At 27.7% G+C, this 23,409-nt stretch overlaps 1 protein-coding gene across 1 annotated transcript in view; it reads left to right on the top strand.

Annotated features, from left to right (window-relative positions):
- jeb (jelly belly) overlaps positions 1 to 22,183 on the top strand; it is a 123,200-nt gene extending 101,017 nt beyond the window's left edge. The window contains exons 2-3 of the mRNA XM_065512226.1: positions 19,045 to 19,205; positions 21,758 to 22,183. Of these exons, the coding sequence (XP_065368298.1) occupies positions 19,045 to 19,205; positions 21,758 to 21,817 (221 nt within the window). The 3' untranslated portion in view covers positions 21,818 to 22,183. The remainder of the gene's footprint in view (positions 1 to 19,044; positions 19,206 to 21,757) is intronic.
- The last annotated feature ends 1,226 nt before the right edge of the window (positions 22,184 to 23,409 follow it).

Raw genomic sequence — 23,409 nt, 5'->3', positions numbered from 1 at the left:
AGAGCTGAAAATCATTTATAGAGCTAGTTTATTACAAAAAAATCAATATTTTCGGTTTTTCTTACATTTTAAATTAAAATTTAACACTTTTTAGAGATTTTCGAAAATTCGAAATTAATTTCGAAAATTCGAATTTATGTTCGAAAAGCAGAAAATCATGTATAGAGATGTTTATTAAGAAAAAATTCAATATTTTGGGATTTTCTAACTTTTTAAATTAAAATTTAACACTTTTTAGAAATTTCCAAAAATTCGAAATTAATTTCGAAAATTTGAAGAGCTGAAAATCATTTATAAAGCTATTTTATTACAAAAAAAAGCAATATTGTGTGATTTAAATCAAAATTTAACACTTTTTGGAGATTTTCGAAAATTCAAAATTAATTTCGAAAAATAGAAGAGCAGAAAATTATTTATAGACATAGTTTATTACAAAAAAAATCAATATTTTCGGTTTTTCTTAAATTTTAAATTAAAATTTAACACTTTTTAGAGATTTTCGAAAATTCGAAATTAATTTCGAAAATTCGAACTTAAGTTAGAAAACCAGAAAATATATTCGAGATATTTTATTACGAAAAAAGTTAATATTTTAGGATTTTCTAACTTTTTTAATTAAAATTTAACACTTTTTAGAGATTTTCGAAACTTCGAAATTAATTTCGAAAAATTGAAAAGCTGAAAATCAGTTACAGAAATAGTGTATTACAAAAAAGTCAATCTTTTGGGATTTTCTAACTTTTTAAATTGAAATGTAACCCTTTTTACAGATTTTCGAAAATTCGAAATTAATTTCGAGAATTTTATTAAGAAAAACATTCAATATTTTGGGATTTTCTAACTTTTTAAATTAAAATTTAAAACTTTTTAGAAATTTCCAAAAATTCGAAATTAATTTTGAAAATTATAAGAGCTGAAAATCATTTATAGAGCTATTTTATTACAAAAAAAGCAATATTGTGTGATTTAAATCAAAATTTAACACTTTTTGGAGATTTTCGAATATTCGAAATTAATTTCGAAAACTCGAATTTATGTTCGAAAAGCTGAAAATCATGTATAGAAATGTTTATTCGGAAAAAATTCAATATTTTGGGATTTTCTAACTTTTTAAATTAAAATTTAATACTTTTTAGAAATTTCCGAAAATTCAAAATTAATTTTGAAAATTATAAGAGCTGAAAATCATTTATAGAGCTATTTTATTACAAAAAAAGCAATATTGTGTGATTTAAATCAAAATTTAACACTTTTTAGAGATTTTCGAAAATTCGAAATTAATTTCGAAAATTCGAATTTATGTTTGAAAAGCAGAAAATCATGTATAGAAATGTTTATTAAGAAAAAATTCAATATTTTGGGATTTTCTAACTTTTTAAATTAAAATTTAACACTTTTTAGAAATTTCCGAAAATTTCGAAATTAATTTCGAAAAATTCGAAGCGCTGAAAATCATTTATAGAGCTAGTTTATTACAAAAAAAAAGCAATATTGTGTGATTTAAATCAAAATTTAACACTTTTTGGATATTTTCGAAAATTCAAAATTAATTTCGAAAAATAGAAGAGCCGAAAACAATTCATAGAAATAGTTTATTACAAAGAAAAAATCAATATTTTTGGTTTTCCTTACATTTTAAATTAAAATTTAACACTTTTTAGAGATTTTCGAAAATTCGAATTTATGTTCGAAAAGCAGAAAATCATGTATAGAGTTGTTTATTAAGAAAAAATTCAATATTTTGGGATTTTCTAACTTTTTAAATTAAAATTTAACACTTTTTACAAATTTCCGAAAATTCGAAATTAATTTCGAAAATTCGAGGAGCTGAAAATCATTTATAGAGCTATTTTATTACAAAAAAAGCAATATTGTGTGATTTAAATCAAAATTTAACACTTTTTGGAGATTTTCGAAAATTCAAAATTAATTTCGAAAAATAGAAGAGCCGAAAATAATTTATAGAAACAGTTTATTACAAAGAAAAAATCAATATTTTTGGTTTTCCTTACATTTTAAATTAAAATTTAACACATTTTAGAGATTTTCGAAAATTCGAATTTATGTTCGAAAAGCAGAAAATCATGTATATAGATGTTTATTAAGAAAAAATTCAATATTTTGGGATTTTCTAACTTTTTAAATTAAAATTTAACACTTTTTAGAAATTTCCGAAAATTCGAAATTAATTTCGAAAATTCGAAGACCTGAAAATTATTTATAGAGTTAGTTTATTACAAAAAAAAGCAATATTGTGTGATTTAAATCAAAATTTAACACTTTATGGAGATTTTCGAAAATTCAAAATTAATTTCGAAAAATAGAAGAGCAGAAAATTATTTATAGAGATAGTTTATTACAAAAAAATCAATATTTTCGGTTTTTCTTACATTTTAAATTAAAATTTAACACTTTTTAGAGATTTTCGAAAATTCGAAATACAGAAAATTATGTATAGAGATGTTTATTAAGAAAAAAATCAATATTTTGGGATTTTCTAACTTTTTAAATTAAAATTTAACACTTTTTAGAAATTTCCGAAAATTCGAAATTAATTTCGAAAATTCGAAGAGCCGCAAATCATTTATAGAGCTAGTTTATTACAAAAAAAAGCAATATTGTGTGATTTAAATAAAAATTTAACACTTTTTGGAGATTTTCGAAAATTCAAAATTAATTTCGAAAAATAGAAGAGCAGAAAATTATTTATAGAGATAGTTTATTACAAAAAAATCAATATTTTCGGTTTTTCTTACATTTTAAATTAAAATTTAACACTTTTTAGAGATTTTCGAAAATTCGAAATTAATTTCGAAAATTCGAATTTATGTTCGAAAAGCAGAAAATCATGTATATAGATGTTTATTAAGAAAAAATTCAATATTTTGGGATTTTCTAACTTTTTAAATTAAAATTTAACACTTTTTAGAAATTTCCGAAAATTCGAAATTAATTTCGAAAATTCGAAGAGCTGAAAATCATCAAAATGACTTATTTAACTCTTTTTAAAGATTTTCGAAAATTCGAAATTAAGTTCTAAAATTCAAACCAGAGTGTTTAAAGCGTGAAAACAAATTTTTGGAAAGTTTAGCAAACTGAGCCTCCCTCTTCTGCGCTCTCTTTAATGTAAATTAATGTTTATAATTTCCCTTTGCTCTGGGTCAATCCTCTCCCAGAAATTAACTAAAATAAATAGCCTTTAGCAAAAAAATTCCCTTTAAAACTCACCAAACACAAATGTTTTTCTCACCCCTTTGATAAACAAAATTAAGTTTTCCCCTTTATTGTTTGGTACTTTGGTCGGCTTTTTGTTTACATAAACCCAGCCAGCCAGACATTATGCTTCAATTATTTCCATTAAATTATATTTCATTTATAAAATAATAAAGTTTATGTAAATGCTTATCATTAAATATGTATTAACAGGCCACCACAACAATGGCTGAAACAACTACCAATAAATTTAAGCAAATATTATTGAAATGGTGGGTACATGTTTTTTTTAGATTGACTCATCATTATTCCATAAAATATACAACTAATTTAAATGAGTTTGGTTGTTTTTTGTTTTGTGTAATTATTATAAATAAACAAATAAAAAAATGCTGTAAATATATACAATTGTGTATTTAAATTAAAACCTTCTGGAGTTTAGAGATTTTCTTATTTTCTTTATTATGCTAATTTGGCTATTGTAGCTGCTATATGCAGGTTTTAAGGGTGAGTAAAAAGAAAATTTTTTGAATAATAAAGAAATAGTAGGTTGGTTTTGGGATTTTCTTTTCCCTAACAAACTTTACTTTGCTGGCTGTGCAACAAAGTTTTATTCTTAATTTTATTTTATTCAGTTTGTAGGCCTGCATATTTTTTCATGCATAAAGGTTGTGATCTGTTGTGAGTTACAAATAAAATATCTAAATACCGTAACAACATTATTCTTTAAAAGGTAAACGAGAGCTGTATAATGGATTTAAAATGCCCTAAATGTTCATTAAACAATTCACAATTCAAACAGAGTATTAAGAAAATCAAAACAATAGAAACATAAAAATGTACCTTTTTGGTACTTTTGAGTTTTTCAAAATTCTAAAAGTATTTCTTTGGTAGTTTTTATATTTTAAACAGATTTTACATTTTCTTAAGCAGAGAAAGCTATTTTTAATGTTTTTATGATGGGAAATAAAAAAAAATCATAAAATTCAAAAGGTACTTTTAGATACTTTTTCGTGTTTTAGGGAAATTAAACAAATTTTGTTATAGTTTCTAAAAATTATTGTTATTTTGTTATGTATAAAATGTAGAAATAAGTAGTAAAAACATAATGAAAACATTAATATACCAGTAAAAATAAAAAAGTACTTTTTTTGGTATTTTATAGATTTTAAGCAAATTTATTATTTTCTTAAGAAAATTTAGAAATTTAAAACGTTTTTACGCTGATAAATCCAAAAAATCATTAAATTAAAAATGTACTTATGTGGTACTTTTTGTGTTGTTTTAATTCTTATTTATTTTAATTCTTATTCAAATAATAAAAAATCCCAAAAATAAAAAAAAATTCTAAATTTTTGACTTCAAAATTAAAAAGTACCTTCTTGGTACTTTTTTGTTTTTTAAAATAATGAAGTCAATAATATATATGTTCTTTAAATACAATAATTCTTACATTCTGTCCAAAAATCAAAAAGTACTTTTTTGGTACTTTTTTGTTTTCAGTCAAAAAAATTTTTTTTTCTTAAAACTTATTATTTTCCAGCCTTTTAAGTGAAATGTTTAAAAATCGCATATTTTTCTATAAAAATATAAAAGTACCTTTTTGGTACTTTTTTGATTTATAGAAAAATTAAGTAGATAATGTATTTTTTCTTAAAATATTAGTATTTGCTACACTTTTTAGGGAAAATATACAAATTTACATCAAAATCAAAAAAGTACTTTTTTGTTTGTTAGTCAAAAATTAATTTTTTTCCATAAAACTTATTATTTTCCAGCCTTTTAAGTGAAATGTTAAAAAATCGCATATTTTTCTATAAAAATATTAAAGTACCTTTTTGGTACTTTCTTGATTTATAGAAAAATTAAGTAGATAATGTATTTTTTCTTAAAATATTAGTATTTGCTACACTTTTTAGGTAAAATATACAAATTTACATCGAAATCAAAAAGTACCTTTTTGGTACTTTTTTATATTTTAAGAGAATTTTTAAAAAAAAAATAATTTTTCCCAAAATATTACGATTTCTTAAAAAAAAATTAAAAACTAGATAATATGCAAAAAAGTCCTTAAGATTCTTATAAAAATCAAAAACGTGCATTTTGGCAAATTTAAGCAAATTTACTATTTTTTTAAGAAAAGTTTCATATTTAAGTTGTTTTTATGTATGTTGAAAAATCAAAAAATTAAAAAAGTACGTTTTTTGAACTTTTTGTGTTTCAGGGAATTTTCTTACTTTATTTCTTATTAAACTAATGAAATTAGAAAGTGCTTTTATTTTAGGAAAAATTTGGAAATTTTCGCTTAAAAATTTAAAAGTACCATGTTGGTACCTTTTTGTATTTCAAAAAAATGAAGTAAATAATATATATATTATTAAAAATACAATAATTCTTACATTTTGCATTAAAAATCAAAAAGTACTTTTTTGGTACTTTTTTGTTTGTCAGTCAAAAATTATTTTTTTCCCTTAAAACTTAGTATTTTCCTGCCTTTTAAGAGAAATGTTATAAAATCGCATATTTTTCTATAAAAATATAAAAGTACCTTTTTGGTACTTTTTTGATTTATAGAAAAATTAAGTAGATAATGTATTTTTTCTTAAAATATTAGTATTTGCTATACTTTTTAGTGAAAATATGCAAATTTACATCAAAATCAAAAAGTACTTTTTTTTGTACTTTTTTATATTTTAAGAGGATTTGATAAAAAGTAAAATTTTTCACAAAATATTTCCTAAAATTTTAAACCTTAATTTAACAAAAATTTAAAGTATTTCTTTAAAACTCGAAAAAGTACTTTTTTGGTACTTTTTTTTAGTTATTTTATAAATTATTTATATTTTCTTTTTGTTACCTAACACAAGACCAACTAAATATTCCTGTGGTATTTAGCGCCATTAGGAAGCATTAACATTTTATAAATACTTAACAAGAAACTTGACACTTAACTAAATACCCAGCCAAATCAAGCAACAAACTCAACTTTGTATTGGGTACCTTTAGATAGACAACTTACTCTAGAGCAGTAACTGCTCTACACATCATTACATTTTGTTAGCTGTGGCTGTAGCTGTGCAACTGTCTGCCGTCTCTATCTCATGATTTGATGTTTTATTTTTCTTCTCTGATTGTGTATGACTGTCTGTCTGTCTGTCAGTCAGTTGGTCTGTCTTTTCAAATTGTTAATAATATACAGCTTTGTATAGATTTGTAGTCGTTTTGTTGAAGAACACAAATCAGTTTAAAATGAAAAAAAAGAAAAAAAATGAAAAAGTTTTGTGAAATACTCGTACAATGAAATCAAATAAGTGTTAAATTGTATTATTTTATGGCATATTGCTGTGATTTCCATTTACTTTTTCAGGTTTTTTTTTACAATTCACTGCTGATTGTTTCGCTTTGTTCGTTTTACAAACAAATAAAATGAAAAATTGCAAATTGATATTAATACATTTTATTTTTTAATGACACTTAAATAATGATGTAGATAATAAAGGTACTTTTTTATTTTTTTATTTGTTGTATTGCTGTTGCTCATACCTCATTTGTTTTTTGGAGTTTAAATTGAAAGAAATAAAAGAAATCACACTTAGACATGATTTAAATGGGGTGGGGAAATAACAAAAGCTAATTTATTGATTTGTTCAAAAGCCTTAAGGAGTTTGAGTTGGAGTGAAATTTCTTTAAATTTTTAATTTTGAACACCTTAAACTCAAATATTCTTTTGATTTAAAGCGGCTTCGATCCTTTGCCTTTAACATTCAGCCATAAAAACGTTAATCTCTATTTTGGTTCCTTTACTGCCATAAGATAATAATCGAGGGGGGCAATAAAAACTTGTAAATCGCAAAAATCAAAGCCAAATTAAAAGCAACAAGAAATGTTTATATCTTCCTGAATACTGAAACATTATAGTCAAACACACAAAGAAAACGAAGACCAACCAAAAAATTAAGAAGGAAAAAAACCCAACAATTTATTGCTTCAAAACTACATCAATACGACTTTGGTCGTAAAGCAAACAGAATGTGAATGCTGCAACAACAACAACAACGGCGACGACAATAACAGCCATGTTGCCACAAATAACTTTTCAACAAACTAAACTAACTCCAGTAATGCTGAGTCTAATGCTGCAAGTTTAACTAACAACACTGCCACAAAACGTTGCAGCTGCAGCTGGCTGGCTTCAATGTTATTGTTTGTGTTCATGATGATGATGTTGATGCTGATGATTTTCCACTAAACGAAATAGATTCTTTGCACAATTTTATAGCTTTTTTTTTTGAAAAAGCCAAAAAAAAAACTGCTAAGAAAACTTAGGTTGTTGGAAATAATAATAAAATCAAGAAAAGTGAAACAGCAAATATCATTACTTAAATGGTTAGAAAGAAACAACAAATCTAGCATAGAAAATAAACACACACACATTTAAAGAGAAGACAAGACCAGCTAAACTATAAAATAAAAGAGTTTTTACAAAAGTATTGGCAGCATTTTAGGCGCCAAACTGACGAGACATAAAACAGTGGGCGTTGGGTGCTATTGGCGGCATTTAGTTTGATGAATGCAACATAAGCAAATGTAATATAAAATATAGTAACAAAAAAATAATAATATAATCAACTAGATAGATACATGCTGAAATATGAAATGCAATTTTAGGTTTAGGAGAGCAAATATTTTCATAAATAAAATTATGGAAAAATAATAATTCTTGAGTAAATTTGATAAAAAAAAATTAAGCAAAAATATAACATTTGATGTAACCAGGGCACAGTGTCAGATTTGTGTAGTCTGAATTTTTCTAATTTCATTAGTTTAATAAGAAATAAAGTAAGAAAATTCCCTGAAACACAAAAAGCACAAAAAACGTACTTTTTTAATTTCTTAAAAAAAATAATAAATTTGCTAAAATTTGCTATCTAGTGTTTAATTTCTTTAAGAAATCGTAATATTTTGAGAAAATTTAATTCTTTTTAACAAATTCTCTTAAAATATAAAAAAGTACCAAAAAGGTACTTTTTGATTTTGATGTAAATTTGTATATTTTCCCTAAAAAGTATAGCAAATACTAATATTTTAAGAAAAAATACATTATCTACTTAATTTTTCTATAAATCAAAAAAAGTACCAAAAAGGTACTTTTATATTTTTATAGAAAAATATGCGATTTTTTAACATTTCACTTAAAAAGATGGAAAATAATAAGTTTTAAGGAAAAAAATAAATTTTTGACTAACAAAAAAAAAAAGTACCAAAAAAGTACTTTTTGATTTTTAGTGCAAAATGTATGAATTATTGTATTTTTAATAATATGTATATTATTTACTTCATTATTTTAAAATACAAAAAGGTACCAAGAAGGTACTTTTTAATTTTTAAGCCAAACATTTTTATTTTTTTTTTATTTTTGGGATTTTTAAATTAAAATTAAAATAAAATAAATCGTAAAACTTTAAGGAAAACTGAGGAATTTGTCAGAAATTCTGTGAAACACAAAAAGTACCAAATAAGTACATTTTTAATTTAATGATTTTTTGGATTTCTCAGCGTAAAAACGTTTTAAATTTTCAAATTTTCTTAAGAAAATAATAAATTTGCTTAAAATCTATAAAGTACCAAAAAAGTACTTTTTTATTTTTACTGGTATATTAATGTTTTCATTATGTTTTTACTACTTATTTCTACATGATATACATAACAAAATAACAATAATTTTTCGAAACTATAACAAAATTTGGTTAATTTCCCTAAAACACGAAAAAGTATCAAAAAGTACTTTTTGAATTTTATGATTATTTTGATGTGCCAACATAAAAACATTAAAAATAGCTTTCTCTGTGAAACGGTGAAATGAAAAAAAAACTTTCATTTTTATTTTCATAAGAACTTTTTATATTATCATTTCACAATTACACAAATGCGATTCCCGTTTTTTATAGATTTTTCATTCCACTTGTTCTTTTCATATGAAAACATTTGAATTTATTTATCAGTTTTTCACTAAACGAGAATCAGAAACTCTATGAAACTATGAAAAAACTTTTCATTTCACCGTTTCACAGAACCAGAATCTACCCCAGCTGTTCGAAATTTAGTTTTAATTCGCTCAGAAAAGTTTTTTTGCATTAGAACTTTTGGGTTTTAATTCATAATGAATTAAGCCCCAAATTTTTTGGTTTAGTTCATTTGCGGTTTGGGGACTTTGTTCATTGGGGACTTTGTTCGTAGCGCCTGCGAAATTAGTTCTAGTTCTGTTCCTAGCTGCGTTGCTAGTTCTGTTTCTAGGTATATTCATACTTCTGTTCCTTGTTCTGTTCTTAGGTCTGTTCTAGTTCTGTTCTTAGTTCTGTTCTAGTTCTGTTCTAGTTCTGTTCTAGTTCTGTTCTAGTTCTGTTCTAGTTCTGTTCTAGTTCTGTTCTAGTTCTGTTCTAGTTCTGTTCTAGTTCTGTTCTAGTTCTGTTCTAGTTCTGTTCTAGTTCTGTTCTAGTTCTGTTCTAGTTCTGTTCTAGTTCTGTTCTAGTTCTGTTCTAGTTCTGTTCTAGTTCTGTTCTAGTTCTGTTCTAGTTCTGTTCTAGTTCTGTTCTAGTTCTGTTCTAGTTCTGTTCTAGTTCTGTTCTAGTTCTGTTCTAGTTCTGTTCTAGTTCTGTTCTAGTTCTGTTCTAGTTCTGTTCTAGTTCTGTTCTAGTTCTGTTCTAGTTCTGTTCTAGTTCTGTTTTAGTTCTGTTCTAGTTCTGTTCTAGTTCTGTTCTAGTTCTGTTCTAGTTCTGTTCTAGTTCTGTTCTAGTTCTGTTCTAGTTCTGTTCTAGTTCTGTTCTAGTTCTGTTCTAGTTCTGTTTTAGTTCTGTTCTAGTTCTGTTCTAGTTCTGTTCTAGTTCTGTTCTAGTTCTGTTCTAGTTCTGTTCTAGTTCTGTTCTAGTTCTGTTCTAGTTCTGTTCTAGTTCTGTTCTAGTTCTGTTCTAGTTCTGTTCTAGTTCTGTTCTAGTTCTGTTCTAGTTCTGTTCTAGTTATGTTCTAGTTCTGTTCCAGTTCTGTTCTAGTTCTGTTCTAGTTCTGTTCTAGTTCTGTTCGTACTTCTGTTCTTTGTTCAGTTCCTAGTTCTGTTGCTAGTTCTGTTCCTATTTCTGTTATTAGGTCTGTTCCTTGTTCAGTTCCTAGATATGTTCAAAGTTATTTTCTAGTTCTCTTCCTAATTCTGTTCTATTACAATCTATATGTGTTGCATTTCAATTAAACAAAAAATTTCAAATTTTCATTTAATCAATTGTCGACTAACAAACAATCCCTTGAAAATCCTTAGCAGCGACCACTAAATATACAAACATTTGATTGTAGCGTAAAGGCCATTAAAAATTCATTCACACATTTTAAATGCTGCTCCATATGAAATGTATTTGAGTGTAAACCCACACACACCCAAAAAACACAGAGTAAATAAAAAGAGCCATTATCAAATGGACAACCATAAAATGTAACATGCAATAATAATACATAAAATGCATGCATATGCATGCCTGAAAATGCCATATAGATGTCATTTCGAAAACAAAAAATATATACTGCAAATAAAACAACAATATTCTAGAGTCTGTGTGTGTGAGTTTTTGGAAAACTAAGTGGGTGTGTGAGAGATAAAAACTAGAACTGAACTACAAACAGCAGAAAATAGGAAAAATGGGAGCAAAAAATATAAATTTTGTACAAAAAGCCAATGAACTTTAAAACTTTTTTTTTGGAAATTTATAAATAAAAAAGGTTTAAATTTATGTACAAACAACTGGACGGGGTTTTCCATAGAAAATTTTAATTTAAACTAAATGTGGGAGTGTATTTTTTGGGAACTGTGAAGAATTGTTGGGCAAAGTTTTAATATTTCAATGTTTTATTTTGTATTAATTTTCCAAAATAATATTTACTCTTTATTTGAATTGAAAATAAACACCATTCGTATGATTGATTTTATTTGGAATTTGTATAAGTACATGTGGGCGTATGATTGATTTAAATTTTTAGTATTTTTGAATTTCATTCAAATTGTGTAAGCTTTATTAAATTGTTTATTTCATATCTAACTATGATTTAAAAATTCTATCAACTTTTACAATATTTACTAGTTTCAAAGTATACTACAATATCAAAAACCAAAGGCGCCTTAATGTCCTTTAAATGTGATTTATTTTTATGTACATTCTATTTCAAAAACATACACAAAATTTATTTATACTCGTATTTATATATAGCAAAAATAAAGAAGAAAAAAAAGAATCTAAAATAGCAAAGAAACTAAAAAAAAGAACAAACACACACACAAAATTTTCCCATAAACTATAGAAAATTTTGAAAAAAAAATAAAAATAACACAACCAAAAAGCTTAAAAGTTAAAGCAAAGTCAGGAAACCTACAACCATGATGAAGGTGGTACTGGTGTTGAATGAAAGACCAAATGAATGGTTTAACAACAATTTTTATGTGAATGAATATGGGAAAAATATATTCACAAATAAAATATTTCAACCATAGAAATAAAGCTAAAAATGCTTTAAATTTACTAAAGCGTCACAAAACTATTTTTAAACTTCATGGGAAAACTAACAGCACTAAATGTTAAACAATAATATACATACATACATGTATATACAAAGATGAATTTCAAATATTGATACTATATTTTTGAATTTGACAACAATATTAGAAAAATACAAAGCAAATTCATAGAAGGAGGACATATTTGTAATGCGAATATTTAGATCAATTCTTAGAAAGAAGAACGAACAAAACCGGAACAGAACTAGGAAAAACCTAGGACTAGAAACAGAATTAGAACAGAACTAGAACAGAACTAGAACAGAACTAGAACAGAACTAGAACAGAACTAGAACAGAACTAGAACAGAACTAGAACAGAACTAGAACAGAACTAGAACAGAACTAGAACAGAACTAGAACAGAACTAGAACAGAACTAGAACAGAACTAGAACAGAACTAGAACAGAACTAGAACAGAACTAGAACAGAACTAGAACAGAACTAGAACAGAACTAGAACAGAACTAGAACAGAACTAGAACAGAACTAGAACAGAACTAGAACAGAACTAGAACAGAACTAGAACAGAACTAGAACAGAACTAGAACAGAACTAGAACAGAACTAGAACAGAACTAGAACAGAACTAGAACAGAACTAGAACAGAACTAGAACAGAACTAGAACAGAACTAGAACAGAACTAGAACAGAACTAGAACAGAACTAGAACAGAACTAGAACAGAACTAGAACAGAACTAGAACAGAACTAGAACAGAACTAGAACAGAACTAGAACAGAACTAGAACAGAACTAGAACAGAACTAGAACAGAACTAGAACAGAACTAGAACAGAACTAGAACAGAACTAGAACAGAACTAGAACAGAACTAGAACAGAACTAGAACAGAACTAGAACAGAACTAGAACAGAACTAGAACAGAACTAGAACAGAACTAGAACAGAACTAGAACAGAACTAGAACAGAACTAGAACAGAACTAGAACAGAACTAGAACAGAACTAGAACAGAACTAGAACAGAACTAGAACAGAACTAGAACAGAACTAGAACAGAACTAGAACAGAACTAGAACAGAACTAGAACAGAACTAGAACAGAACTAGAACAGAACTAGAACAGAACTAGAACAGAACTAGAACAGAACTAGAACAGAACTAGAACAGAACTAGAACAGAACTAGAACAGAACTAGAACAGAACTAGAACAGAACTAGAACAGAACTAGAACAGAACTAGAACAGAACTAGAACAGAACTAGAACAGAACTAGAACAGAACTAGAACAGAACTAGAACAGAACTAGAACAGAACTAGAACAGAACTAGAACAGAACTAGAACAGAACTAGAACAGAACTAGAACAGAACTAGAACAGAACTAGAACAGAACTAGAACAGAACTAGAACAGAACTAGAACAGAACTAGAACAGAACTAGGGATATAACTATGAACAGAATTAAAAAAGAACTAGGATAAAACACACAGCAAGAGCGTAAAAAATACAAATAACTCATTTAGTTGCAAACAATAGAGCGTAAAACTGCAAATATTTCATTCTTTGCTTGATGTTGTTGCGAATTTTTTATTTTTTACCGATACATGCTCACAAACTGCAATTTCTCTTCTTGCGATTCGCTGATTTAATATATTATACATCATACGGTACATATGATTAATATTTAATTACTTTCCAAATTAAATATTGCGTATACGTTCAATTATTCTAAGAATTATTATCTTACAAAATTCGGTACGTATGATTAATATTTATTTATTTCCTAAATTAAATATTAAGTATATGTTCCATAATTCTAAGAATTCTTATCTTACAAAATGCAGTATTTTTTAAAATTTTCAGCTTTTATTTTAAATCATTTGTACAATATAAATTTATTCAACGTATTGGGCATTGTTAGCTATTCCGAGCCAAAATAATGGCTCATATTTTGAGGCCAAAAATGAATCAAGTCAATATCGCATACACTGTTCCAAAGCAAAACGTATCCCGGAGATAGCGTTCTGCATCGATCGAAACAAATAGTTGAACTATAATTGCAAAATTCTTCAAACTTTGTCTAAATGGCTCTTTTATAATTTTGCACAGTTTCGCTGAAATTTTTCAGGATTGGAATAGTGGGCGTGGCACATCCTATACAAATTATATAATTAATTTCGAGTATCTGTAGAACTATAATTGTTCAATTGTTTAAACTTTATTTTACGAATTAATTTCTTATTTGCTGTGCGAAGTTTAGCTGAATATAGTCGGAATTAGATTAGAGGGTGTAGCACCTCTCATACAGAGTGTAAATAATGATTTCGAATATCTGGGTAACCAAAATGGGAGGGGTCAGAAAAGGAGTTGAGTCACCTAACATACAAGGTAATAACTGCAAGGTTATTCAAACTTTGTCCGCATAGCTCTCTTACCATTTTACAGAGATTGTCTGAAAATTGTTGTGGCACAAAGTAAATAATTAATTTTGATACAGAGTTGAATAATTTTAAACTCTGTATCAATCAATGTATTACCATTCTACGGAAGTTAGCTAAAAACGATTTTATTCCTAATCCCTGTACGAAGTTAAGCTAAGCGTTATCGTTACAGCTCCTTTATAAAGGAAAGTTATAGTAAAGCCCTTTAATACAATTTGAAAATAGTAATAAGATTTTTGATACTTTTTTTGAAAACACTATGGTGGTGTAGGGTATAAAAATTTTTTTTTCCCAAAAAATTAGCGAAAAATAGGCTTTTTAAAATTTTTTCAATTCAAATGCATATAACATTGGACTTAGTCACTATTTTTAAACAGTTCTTTTTCTATTTGACATACATATGTTGTTAGTCCAATGAAGAAAAACTGGAGAAAATCGGAAAATATTTGGATACGCTGTTATCAAAAAACTGGAGTAGGTTGGGTAAAAATTTTTAAAATTTAATTTTTAAATGCGAATATCTCCTAAGCTATAAGAGACAATTGATAGCTACGACTAGGTCTTTTGTAGCACTTGATGAAAAGATTTTATGTAATTTTTTTGAAATCGGAACACAAACGAAGAAATAGGAGCATTTTAAAAATGTAATGTTTCCTACTTTGAGGACCATTGGTCGCGCCCCTGTTGGGCCCATGAGTCCACATTCAGAACTTACTCATACACTTGCTCATGTGAAATTTCATTCAAACCAATCTAACCATTTAGAATTTACAGATTTATTTCCTTCTTTTTTTTCTATGTGTCGCTTACGATAAAATTCGTTTACTGTAAAATGTAAACATTGACTTACGATAAAATCTTACCCCCTATAATTTTGAAGTTATTAACAACTTTGATATTCTGAGAACGCTAAAACATCAGTCGGCCCATAAAATTTTAATTTTTGCAATAAAAAAAAATTTTGAAAATGTCGCTTACGATAATTTGGCGCTAAGGGCTCGATATATTCTTGATCCTTATAGACAGCGGAGTCGATTAAGCCATGTCCGTCTGTCTGTCTGTCTGCTCATAATAGATATGATCCTTTTTCTTCCACCAAATACAGAGCATTACCTTAGCGTCATGGATATTTGGCATTGGTTAGTCGGGCTTCACATACGATCTCTTAAGCTTCGGGTTATCGCAAGTTATAAATCTTCTTCAATTCGTATGTTACCCAATTTCCTTATTTTTGATGAATCCTGCTGCTCTTAAACATTTTGAAATTTGCTGCTTGAGTAGCTCCCATTGATTTTGCCATCTCCAGTTGAGTTTGACAACAATCTTCATGGAATAGTGCCTCAAATTCTTGGTCTCAAACATTTTTGGCTGGCTATCTGTGTAAAAATCACCACTTCTGAACCTCACAAACCATCTTTCGCACATTGCAACCGATGGAACACATTCATCGAAAGCTGTGGTGAGCAATCGGTATGCTTCGTCAGCAAAAAAAAAACTATGTTGTTTACTCTACAATGTTTAATAAGTAAGTGAGCATAGATGACAGATATGTAACTTTCATAATGACATATCAGTTATTAAAAACAAACAGCGCGTTCAAAAGCTACGCCACACATTTGTTGAAGAGTGGCCGAAATTAATTTTTTTCATGTTCGCCGATTTGGATAATTTTTTGGTATTTTGTTGTCAGATATCTGAATATTATGATTCCGTAATATTAGGCTGATATATTTATTATTTGTTTGGACAGACACGATTGAAGTTCATATATGTTCGCTTGTTTAAAATGGCATGCAAATTTACTGTATATTCAATCCTTTGGTACAATCACAGTAATTTTAACATTTGACTTTGTTGTATATTTTCGTAAATGCCAATTCCCATAGATGAGATATGCATTAAAAAAAGTTGGAAAAAGTGCCATATAAAAAATCTCGTAGAACAAAATATAAACAACATCAAAATTTCAATGTTTATCAAATTCAGTGGACTGCATCTTTTTAGCGCTGTGGAGCGCTGTTTAACGAAAGATGTCAAATTACAGCTTGATGTCTCAGTTAAAAGCTAACAAAAAAATTCAGCTGCTCCTACCTGCTCCTTTCCAAAAAAAAACTGTAAAAACTATAAAGTGATACAGTGATAAAGTAACAAAACATGAATTTTCGTTCATGCATGTTGTTGTTGCCATAATTCTTTAGTTGTAGGAAGGAGAAATTTATCTCTTTTGCTGGGTGTTTTGTTATTTTATTATTTTTTATACTTAAATTATTAAGTAAACCCAAGCCAGTCGATCAACGTCAAAGCTGGGTAATACTTTTTATTTAATTATTTGTTTAAAGGGACAAATCGGACTATAAAAGTCTTAATCTGTCCTCTTTAGTATTATTTTTTATTATTTAAAAAAACACCGCTTTTTAATTTGGTCAACTTTACCAGTGGCCAGTTCATAAGCGAATGAATTTTATTTCAAAAAATATTTATAGCTAAGCTTCAAAATAAATCAATAAAATAATACAGGATTAACGGTATTTTAATTTATTTAATTTTAATAATAATGATTTCATTTGAATTTTTTACATTTTAATTGATTATTTGTATCAGGTATGCTATGCGAGGAAGTTCAGGAAGCGAGGAATAAAGACTATAGAGCCTATAGATTACATAATTCGCGAAGAATTGGACGTAATGCATAATCGTTTATTGTCTTCAGACCCATTTATAAATAGATTTCGCTCAAAGCTGCAAATCAAAAAATTGGAGTACGATAATGATGTTAAAAAATTATTAAAAGACTATGCTTAAATTATTTATTCATGTTCTTTCTATGGGTGATGGGCGTTAAAGTGGGCGGATCAGGTATATATTTTCAGGAGCCCATTCTACAATTATAATATTTATTTGTTGAGAAAATTGAGTTGATGCATTAAATATCAAGGGAGTTATGAAACATTTTCAATACAAGTTGTATGGGAAGTGGGCGTAAAAGTGGGCGGATATTTTTCAAATTTCACACAAATGATTCTGAGTGTTTAAAAATTCTATGTGCCAAAAATCAATGCCGTAGGTCAAAATTTAATTTTCACTTTGTATGGGAGGTGGGCGTAAAAGTGGGCGGATCATTTTGATTTTTCAATTTTTTCTTGATTCAAACAAAAAATGCCTATGTGCCAAGTTTCATTGTCATTGGACAACTTCTTCTATTTTTAGACGCTCGTTGTATGAACTTCAACCAATGTGCGCCATTTAATGCAAATCTCTCATTTTTAAGTCATACGGTGCGTATGATTAATATTTATTTTGTTTTGAAATTAAATATTAAGTATACGCTTCTTATCTTACATTTATTTATGTTTGTATATTTGCCAATACATCATAATAATTTATTTTAAATTTCTCTTTTTTTTTATTTTAAACAACAAATCGTAAAACAAACCTAATTAAAGTTTTTCAATTAAAAAGTTGGTAATACTTTAACATCTGCCACAAGAACAAGTATTTCTAAACAAAATATGTAGGTACATATACTTGACAAATTCAATTATGTATCTGTTAAAGTAAAATGAAAATGAAAATAAAAATTTCTCTACGCCTTGTGCAAACATTATGACATTTATTTTAATTACTCCATTTTACTGTAACTACTTTTTGTATGACTAATTGTCAGGACAACGTACCTACAATAGAATACAGCTTAAGGACACAAATAGCTACAATTATAAAGTACTTTTGTACAAAAAAAAAACAAAAACAAAACAAAATCACAGCAACTAAGTAAAAATATTTATACATATTTACAAAAACTCCCATGTTAATTAAGTTTAATTACAATTTTTTTCAGATTTTTTTTTTGTTCTCTTTCGTTTTTTTTTTTTTTGTAATTTGTTCAACATGCATACACTTATCATCACTTTTAATACTATTTACGTCAGTTTAACGTTTTTTTTTTGGTTTTTGGTGTACGTCAATGGCTTTTGTTGTTTAAGGGGGGGCGAAAAAAACTATCGAACAAATTTGTTTGATTTCAGCTTTTGTCTGCGTTTATTTTAAGTTGCTTGATCAAATTTAATAGAGTTTTAATTGCAGTGTATTACTGTTGGTGTAAAAGTTTAATATGCAGAATGTATTAAAACAATTAAAAGAATAGAAAGGTTTTTTTTTGTAAAGCTAACGGGAATGGGTAGCGTAGCCATTTGCTTGTATTGATAACTCAAGGTCAATAATTTGCCTATTACACGAAAAAGCTTCATGTGCATTTTTTTCATTTCCCCTGAAATCTAGTCAAATTTACCTGGAATTTCCCACAATCTCGCATTTCAGCATATCTTTAACATAGCTTTAAATAATATAAATCCCTCTCGTATAAATATTTTCAAGTCCTGCCATCATAAAAAGGATTTCCAGCAATTATTTGCAAAATTACAATGGACATCAATTTGGGTAAACTCGCTCTTGATATAAAAAAAGAACACTTCTTATATACACTTATTTTTGCACGTCGCAATAGAGCTGAATGTGTATTATATTATTTTTTTAACAATGACATAAAATCAAATCAAATTTAATGACTGACTGACGTCAAAAGCACAATGACAACATGTATATAAAGCAAAATCCTACATACTTACTGCTGCTAACTATATGCAAAAGAGTATGTTTACATATTTCTTTATTTTTCTATCATTTGCTCTTTTTATTGAAATAAAAAAGCAATCAATTTTTTTTCACAGCTCAATTTTTGTAGGTCTCTTTTATTTATTTTAAAAGTATTTTAAAAATTTTATTATAGCTCCTCTTTTTTACCTGTATATTTTAATAAATTTTGCTTATATTTTTTCTTTATATTTTTAGAATGCCCCACCGCTATGGATGGCATGGAGCGTTTTGCATGTCCGACACCGGATGTACAGGGACGATATCGTTGCATAGATGATCATGTACTGTGCGATGGTTTCATAGATTGTCCTGAGGGTGAGGATGAGGACAGAAGATCGTGTATGTTTTACAAAACGGTAAGTGTGTGAAAGCTAACTTAAAATGAAATACATTTATACACAATATTATAGTTTAGTTGTAGTTTAGGTTCCAGTTCGGGTTCAGGTTCTACATCAGGTTCTAGTTCAGGTGCTAGTTCTAGTTCAGATTCTAGTTCTAGTTCTGGTTCTAGTTGAGGTTCTAGTTCAGGTTCTACATCAGGTTAAAGTTCAGGTTCTAGTTCAGGTTCTAGTTCAGGTGCTAGTTCAGATTCTAGTTCAGGTTCTAGTACAGGTTCTAGTTCAGGTTCTAGTTCAGATTCCAGTTCAGGTTCTAGTTCAGGTTCAGGTTCTAGTTCAGATTCCAGTTCAGGTTCTAGTTCAGGTTCTATTTCAGGTTCTAGTTAAGGTTCTAGTTCATATTCTAGTTCTAGTTCAGGTTCAGGTTCAGGTTCTACACTAAGTTCTAGTTCAGGTTCTATTTCAGGTTCTAGTTCAAGTTATAGTTCAGATTGTAGTTCAGATTGTAGTTCAGGTTCTAGTTCAGATTCTACTTCAGGTTCTAATTAATGTTCTAATTCAAGTTCTAGTTCAGCTTCTAGTTCTAGTTCAGGTTCTAGTTCAGATTCTAGTTCAGGTTCTACTTCAGGTTCTACTTCAGGTTTCACATCAGTTTCATGTTTAGATTTTAGTTCAGGTTCTGTTTCAGTTTATAGTTCAGGTTCTACATAAGTTTCTTGTTCAGGTTCTAGTTCAGGTTCTAGTTCAGTTTATAGTTCAGGTTCTACATAAGTTTCTTATTCAGTTTCTACTTCAGGTTCTGTTTCAGTTTCTACTTCGGGTTCTATTTCAGCTTCTACTTCAGGTTCTACCTCAAGTTCTACATCAGGTTTTATATCAGGTCGTATTTAAGGCTCTTGTTCAGTTTCTAGTTCAGGTCCTACATCAGGTTTTATTTCAGGTTCTAGTTCTGTTCTAGTTGGGTTCTAGTTGGGTTCTAGTTCTGTTCTAGTTCTGTTCTAGTTCTGTTCTAGTTCTGTTCTAGTTCTGTTCTAGTTCTGTTCTAGTTCTGTTCTAGTTCTGTTCTAGTTCTGTTCTAGTTCTGTTCTAGTTCTGTTCTAGTTCTGTTCTAGTTCTGTTCTAGTTCTGTTCTAGTTCTGTTCTAGTTCTGTTCTAGTTCTGTTCTAGTTCTGTTCTAGTTCTGTTCTAGTTCTGTTCTAGTTCTGTTCTAGTTCTGTTCTAGTTCTGTTCTAGTTCTGTTCTAGTTCTGTTCTAGTTCTGTTCTAGTTCTGTTCTAGTTCTGTTCTAGTTCTGTTCTAGTTCTGTTCTAGTTCTGTTCTAGTTCTGTTCTAGTTCTGTTCTAGTTCTGTTCTAGTTCTGTTCTAGTTCTGTTCTAGTTCTGTTCTAGTTCTGTTCTAGTTCTGTTCTAGTTCTGTTCTAGTTCTGTTCTGTTCTAGTTCTGTTCTAGTTCTGTTCTAGTTCTGTTCTAGTTCTGTTCTAGTTCTGTTCTAGTTCTGTTCTAGTTCTGTTCTAGTTCTGTTCTAGTTCTGTTCTAGTTCTGTTCTAGTTCTGTTCTAGTTCTGTTCTAGTTCTGTTCTAGTTCTGTTCTAGTTCTGTTCTAGTTCTGTTCTAGTTCTGTTCTAGTTCTGTTCTAGTTCTGTTCTAGTTCTGTTCTAGTTCTGTTCTAGTTCTGTTCTAGTTCTGTTCTAGTTCTGTTCTAGTTCTGTTCTAGTTCTGTTCTAGTTCTGTTCTAGTTCTGTTCTAGTTCTGTTCTAGTTCTGTTCTAGTTCTGTTCTAGTTCTGTTCTAGTTCTGTTCTAGTTCTGTTCTAGTTCTGTTCTAGTTCTGTTCTAGTTCTGTTCTAGTTCTGTTCTAGTTCTGTTCTAGTTCTGTTCTAGTTCTGTTCTAGTTCTGTTCTAGTTCTGTTCTAGTTCTGTTCTAGTTCTGTTCTAGTTCTGTTCTAGTTCTGTTCTAGTTCTGTTCTAGTTCTGTTCTAGTTCTGTTCTAGTTCTGTTCTGTTCTAGTTCTGTTCTAGTTCTGTTCTAGTTCTGTTCTAGTTCTGTTCTAGTTCTGTTCTAGTTCTGTTCTAGTTCTGTTCTAGTTCTGTTCTAGTTCTGTTCTAGTTCTGTTCTAGTTCTGTTCTAGTTCTGTTCTAGTTCTGTTCTAGTTCTGTTCTAGTTCTGTTCTAGTTCTGTTCTAGTTCTGTTCTAGTTCTGTTCTAGTTCTGTTCTAGTTCTGTTCTAGTTCTGTTCTAGTTCTGTTCTAGTTCTGTTCTAGTTCTGTTCTAGTTCTGTTCTAGTTCTGTTCTAGTTCTGTTCTAGTTCTGTTCTAGTTCTGTTCTAGTTCTGTTCTAGTTCTGTTCTAGTTCTGTTCTAGTTCTGTTCTAGTTCTGTTCTAGTTCTGTTCTAGTTCTGTTCTAGTTCTGTTCTAGTTCTGTTCTAGTTCTGTTCTAGTTCTGTTCTAGTTCTGTTCTAGTTCTATTGTAGTTCTGTTCTAGTTCTGTTCTAGTTCTGTTCTAGTTCTGTTCTAATTCTAATTCTGTGTTTTACTGACATATTTATTAAATTCTTGCTGTTTTCCTTTATTTTCCAGACGAAGGCCCATCTCGATGTGCTGGCGGATGCGTTACTGCGATGGGCCAGAGGCCGCTAGGTTTACTAAGAGCAACACACAAACAATCTTCAACTAATAACCAAACAACAAAAGCACAGTTATTAAATGAAATATCCTCCGCCAATCATTATATATAAATAAAATTAAAATAAAAGGAAAACTATAAAAAAAAACTGAAACTAAAACCCAACTGTAAAACTAACTGAGACAAGAGCAAACTAACACGATAGCAAAATTGAAAAGGACATTGGGATGGAACTTAAAAAGATCCTGTGCAATAATCAATACATACTCTTTGAAATAAACTGGAAAGCAGCCGCAGCAGCAGGGACAGTAAAACCGAACAAAACGTTTAAACAGACTTAATCAGGTAATGCTTACAAATGACAACAACCAAAGAAAAAAGCTTTTCATTTCAAAATTTCCTAAAACAAAAACAATAAACAGACAAAAATTACTACAACACACACAGAAACACAAGAGTATGTATGTAAAAAGTAACAGTTTAAATATTAAAAAAAAACAGAAAAACTATTAAACATATTATTAATATACATTTATTATGATTATTATTATTATATATACTATAAATATATATATATATTGATGATTATGATTATTAATTATTAAAATTTATTATTAATTATTATATTTACAACAATAAACAAAACTTGAGGGAATTAACCGAAAGAAGAAAAAAAAGTGTTAGAAATCTTTAACAACTTTAAGAAAAAATCATTTAATGTTTTCTTTTAATTTTCTTAAAATCAAATTATTTTCTTAAATTCTTTTTTAAAACTTAAACCTTTTGAAAACTCTTAAGTCAAACGAAATTTAAACAAAAAAAAAACTTATTAAATTTAAAGGAAAATCTTAAACAAAATGTATGTATATGTTAAATAAACTTTTTTCGTGTGTATTTGTATAAAAAAAAACTGATATTATTAATTAAACAAAAAATATTATAAATATTATTAAATTAAATTAAAATTATGACAAAACAAAAAAAAAAAGGATAATTATTTACTAGGGTTTTATGATTATTAATTGTATGATATATTTAAACAGAATTAATTAAAAGAGAATAAACCAAAATATTATTAAATTAACTGTAACTAATTACAAGTGTATTTAAATAAATTATTAATTAAATATTAACAAAAAACAAAACACAAGACTAATAAAAACAAAAGTTTACAAATTTTGTTTTAATTTTAAGTTTTTTTTTTTGTATTATTTTTAAACAATTAAATGTGTGTATTATATTTATTTTTATTAAATGTAAAATTTATATTTGTTTCATAAACTAATTATTATTTCTATTGTTTCATTTGTTTCTTATAGTTTTCATTTTTTTTTTGTATAAATAAATTTGTTTTAAAAAATCTTAAACATGTTTTTTTCTTATATTTTTATATTGTTTACTACAGTGTCTCTCATTAACTTTTCAAAAGGAAAGTTTAGCAAATTCTTTAGAGTTGTTTAGTTACTTTAATGAAATGAGTTCTATTTTAAAACAAAATAGCTTATTAAAGATTTTGGTAGAAAATTTTGTATGAATCTTTCAATTTGTGTATTCTGTTACACAAATTATGAGCTTTTAGAAACTGAGCTTTTCTTCAGCTTTTATT

Source organism: Calliphora vicina, chromosome 5 (assembly GCF_958450345.1).
Source record: "Calliphora vicina chromosome 5, idCalVici1.1, whole genome shotgun sequence".
NCBI lineage: Eukaryota > Metazoa > Arthropoda > Insecta > Diptera > Calliphoridae > Calliphora > Calliphora vicina.
Note: the sequence above shows the minus strand (reverse complement) of the source record. Positions and strands in the feature narration are given on the sequence as shown.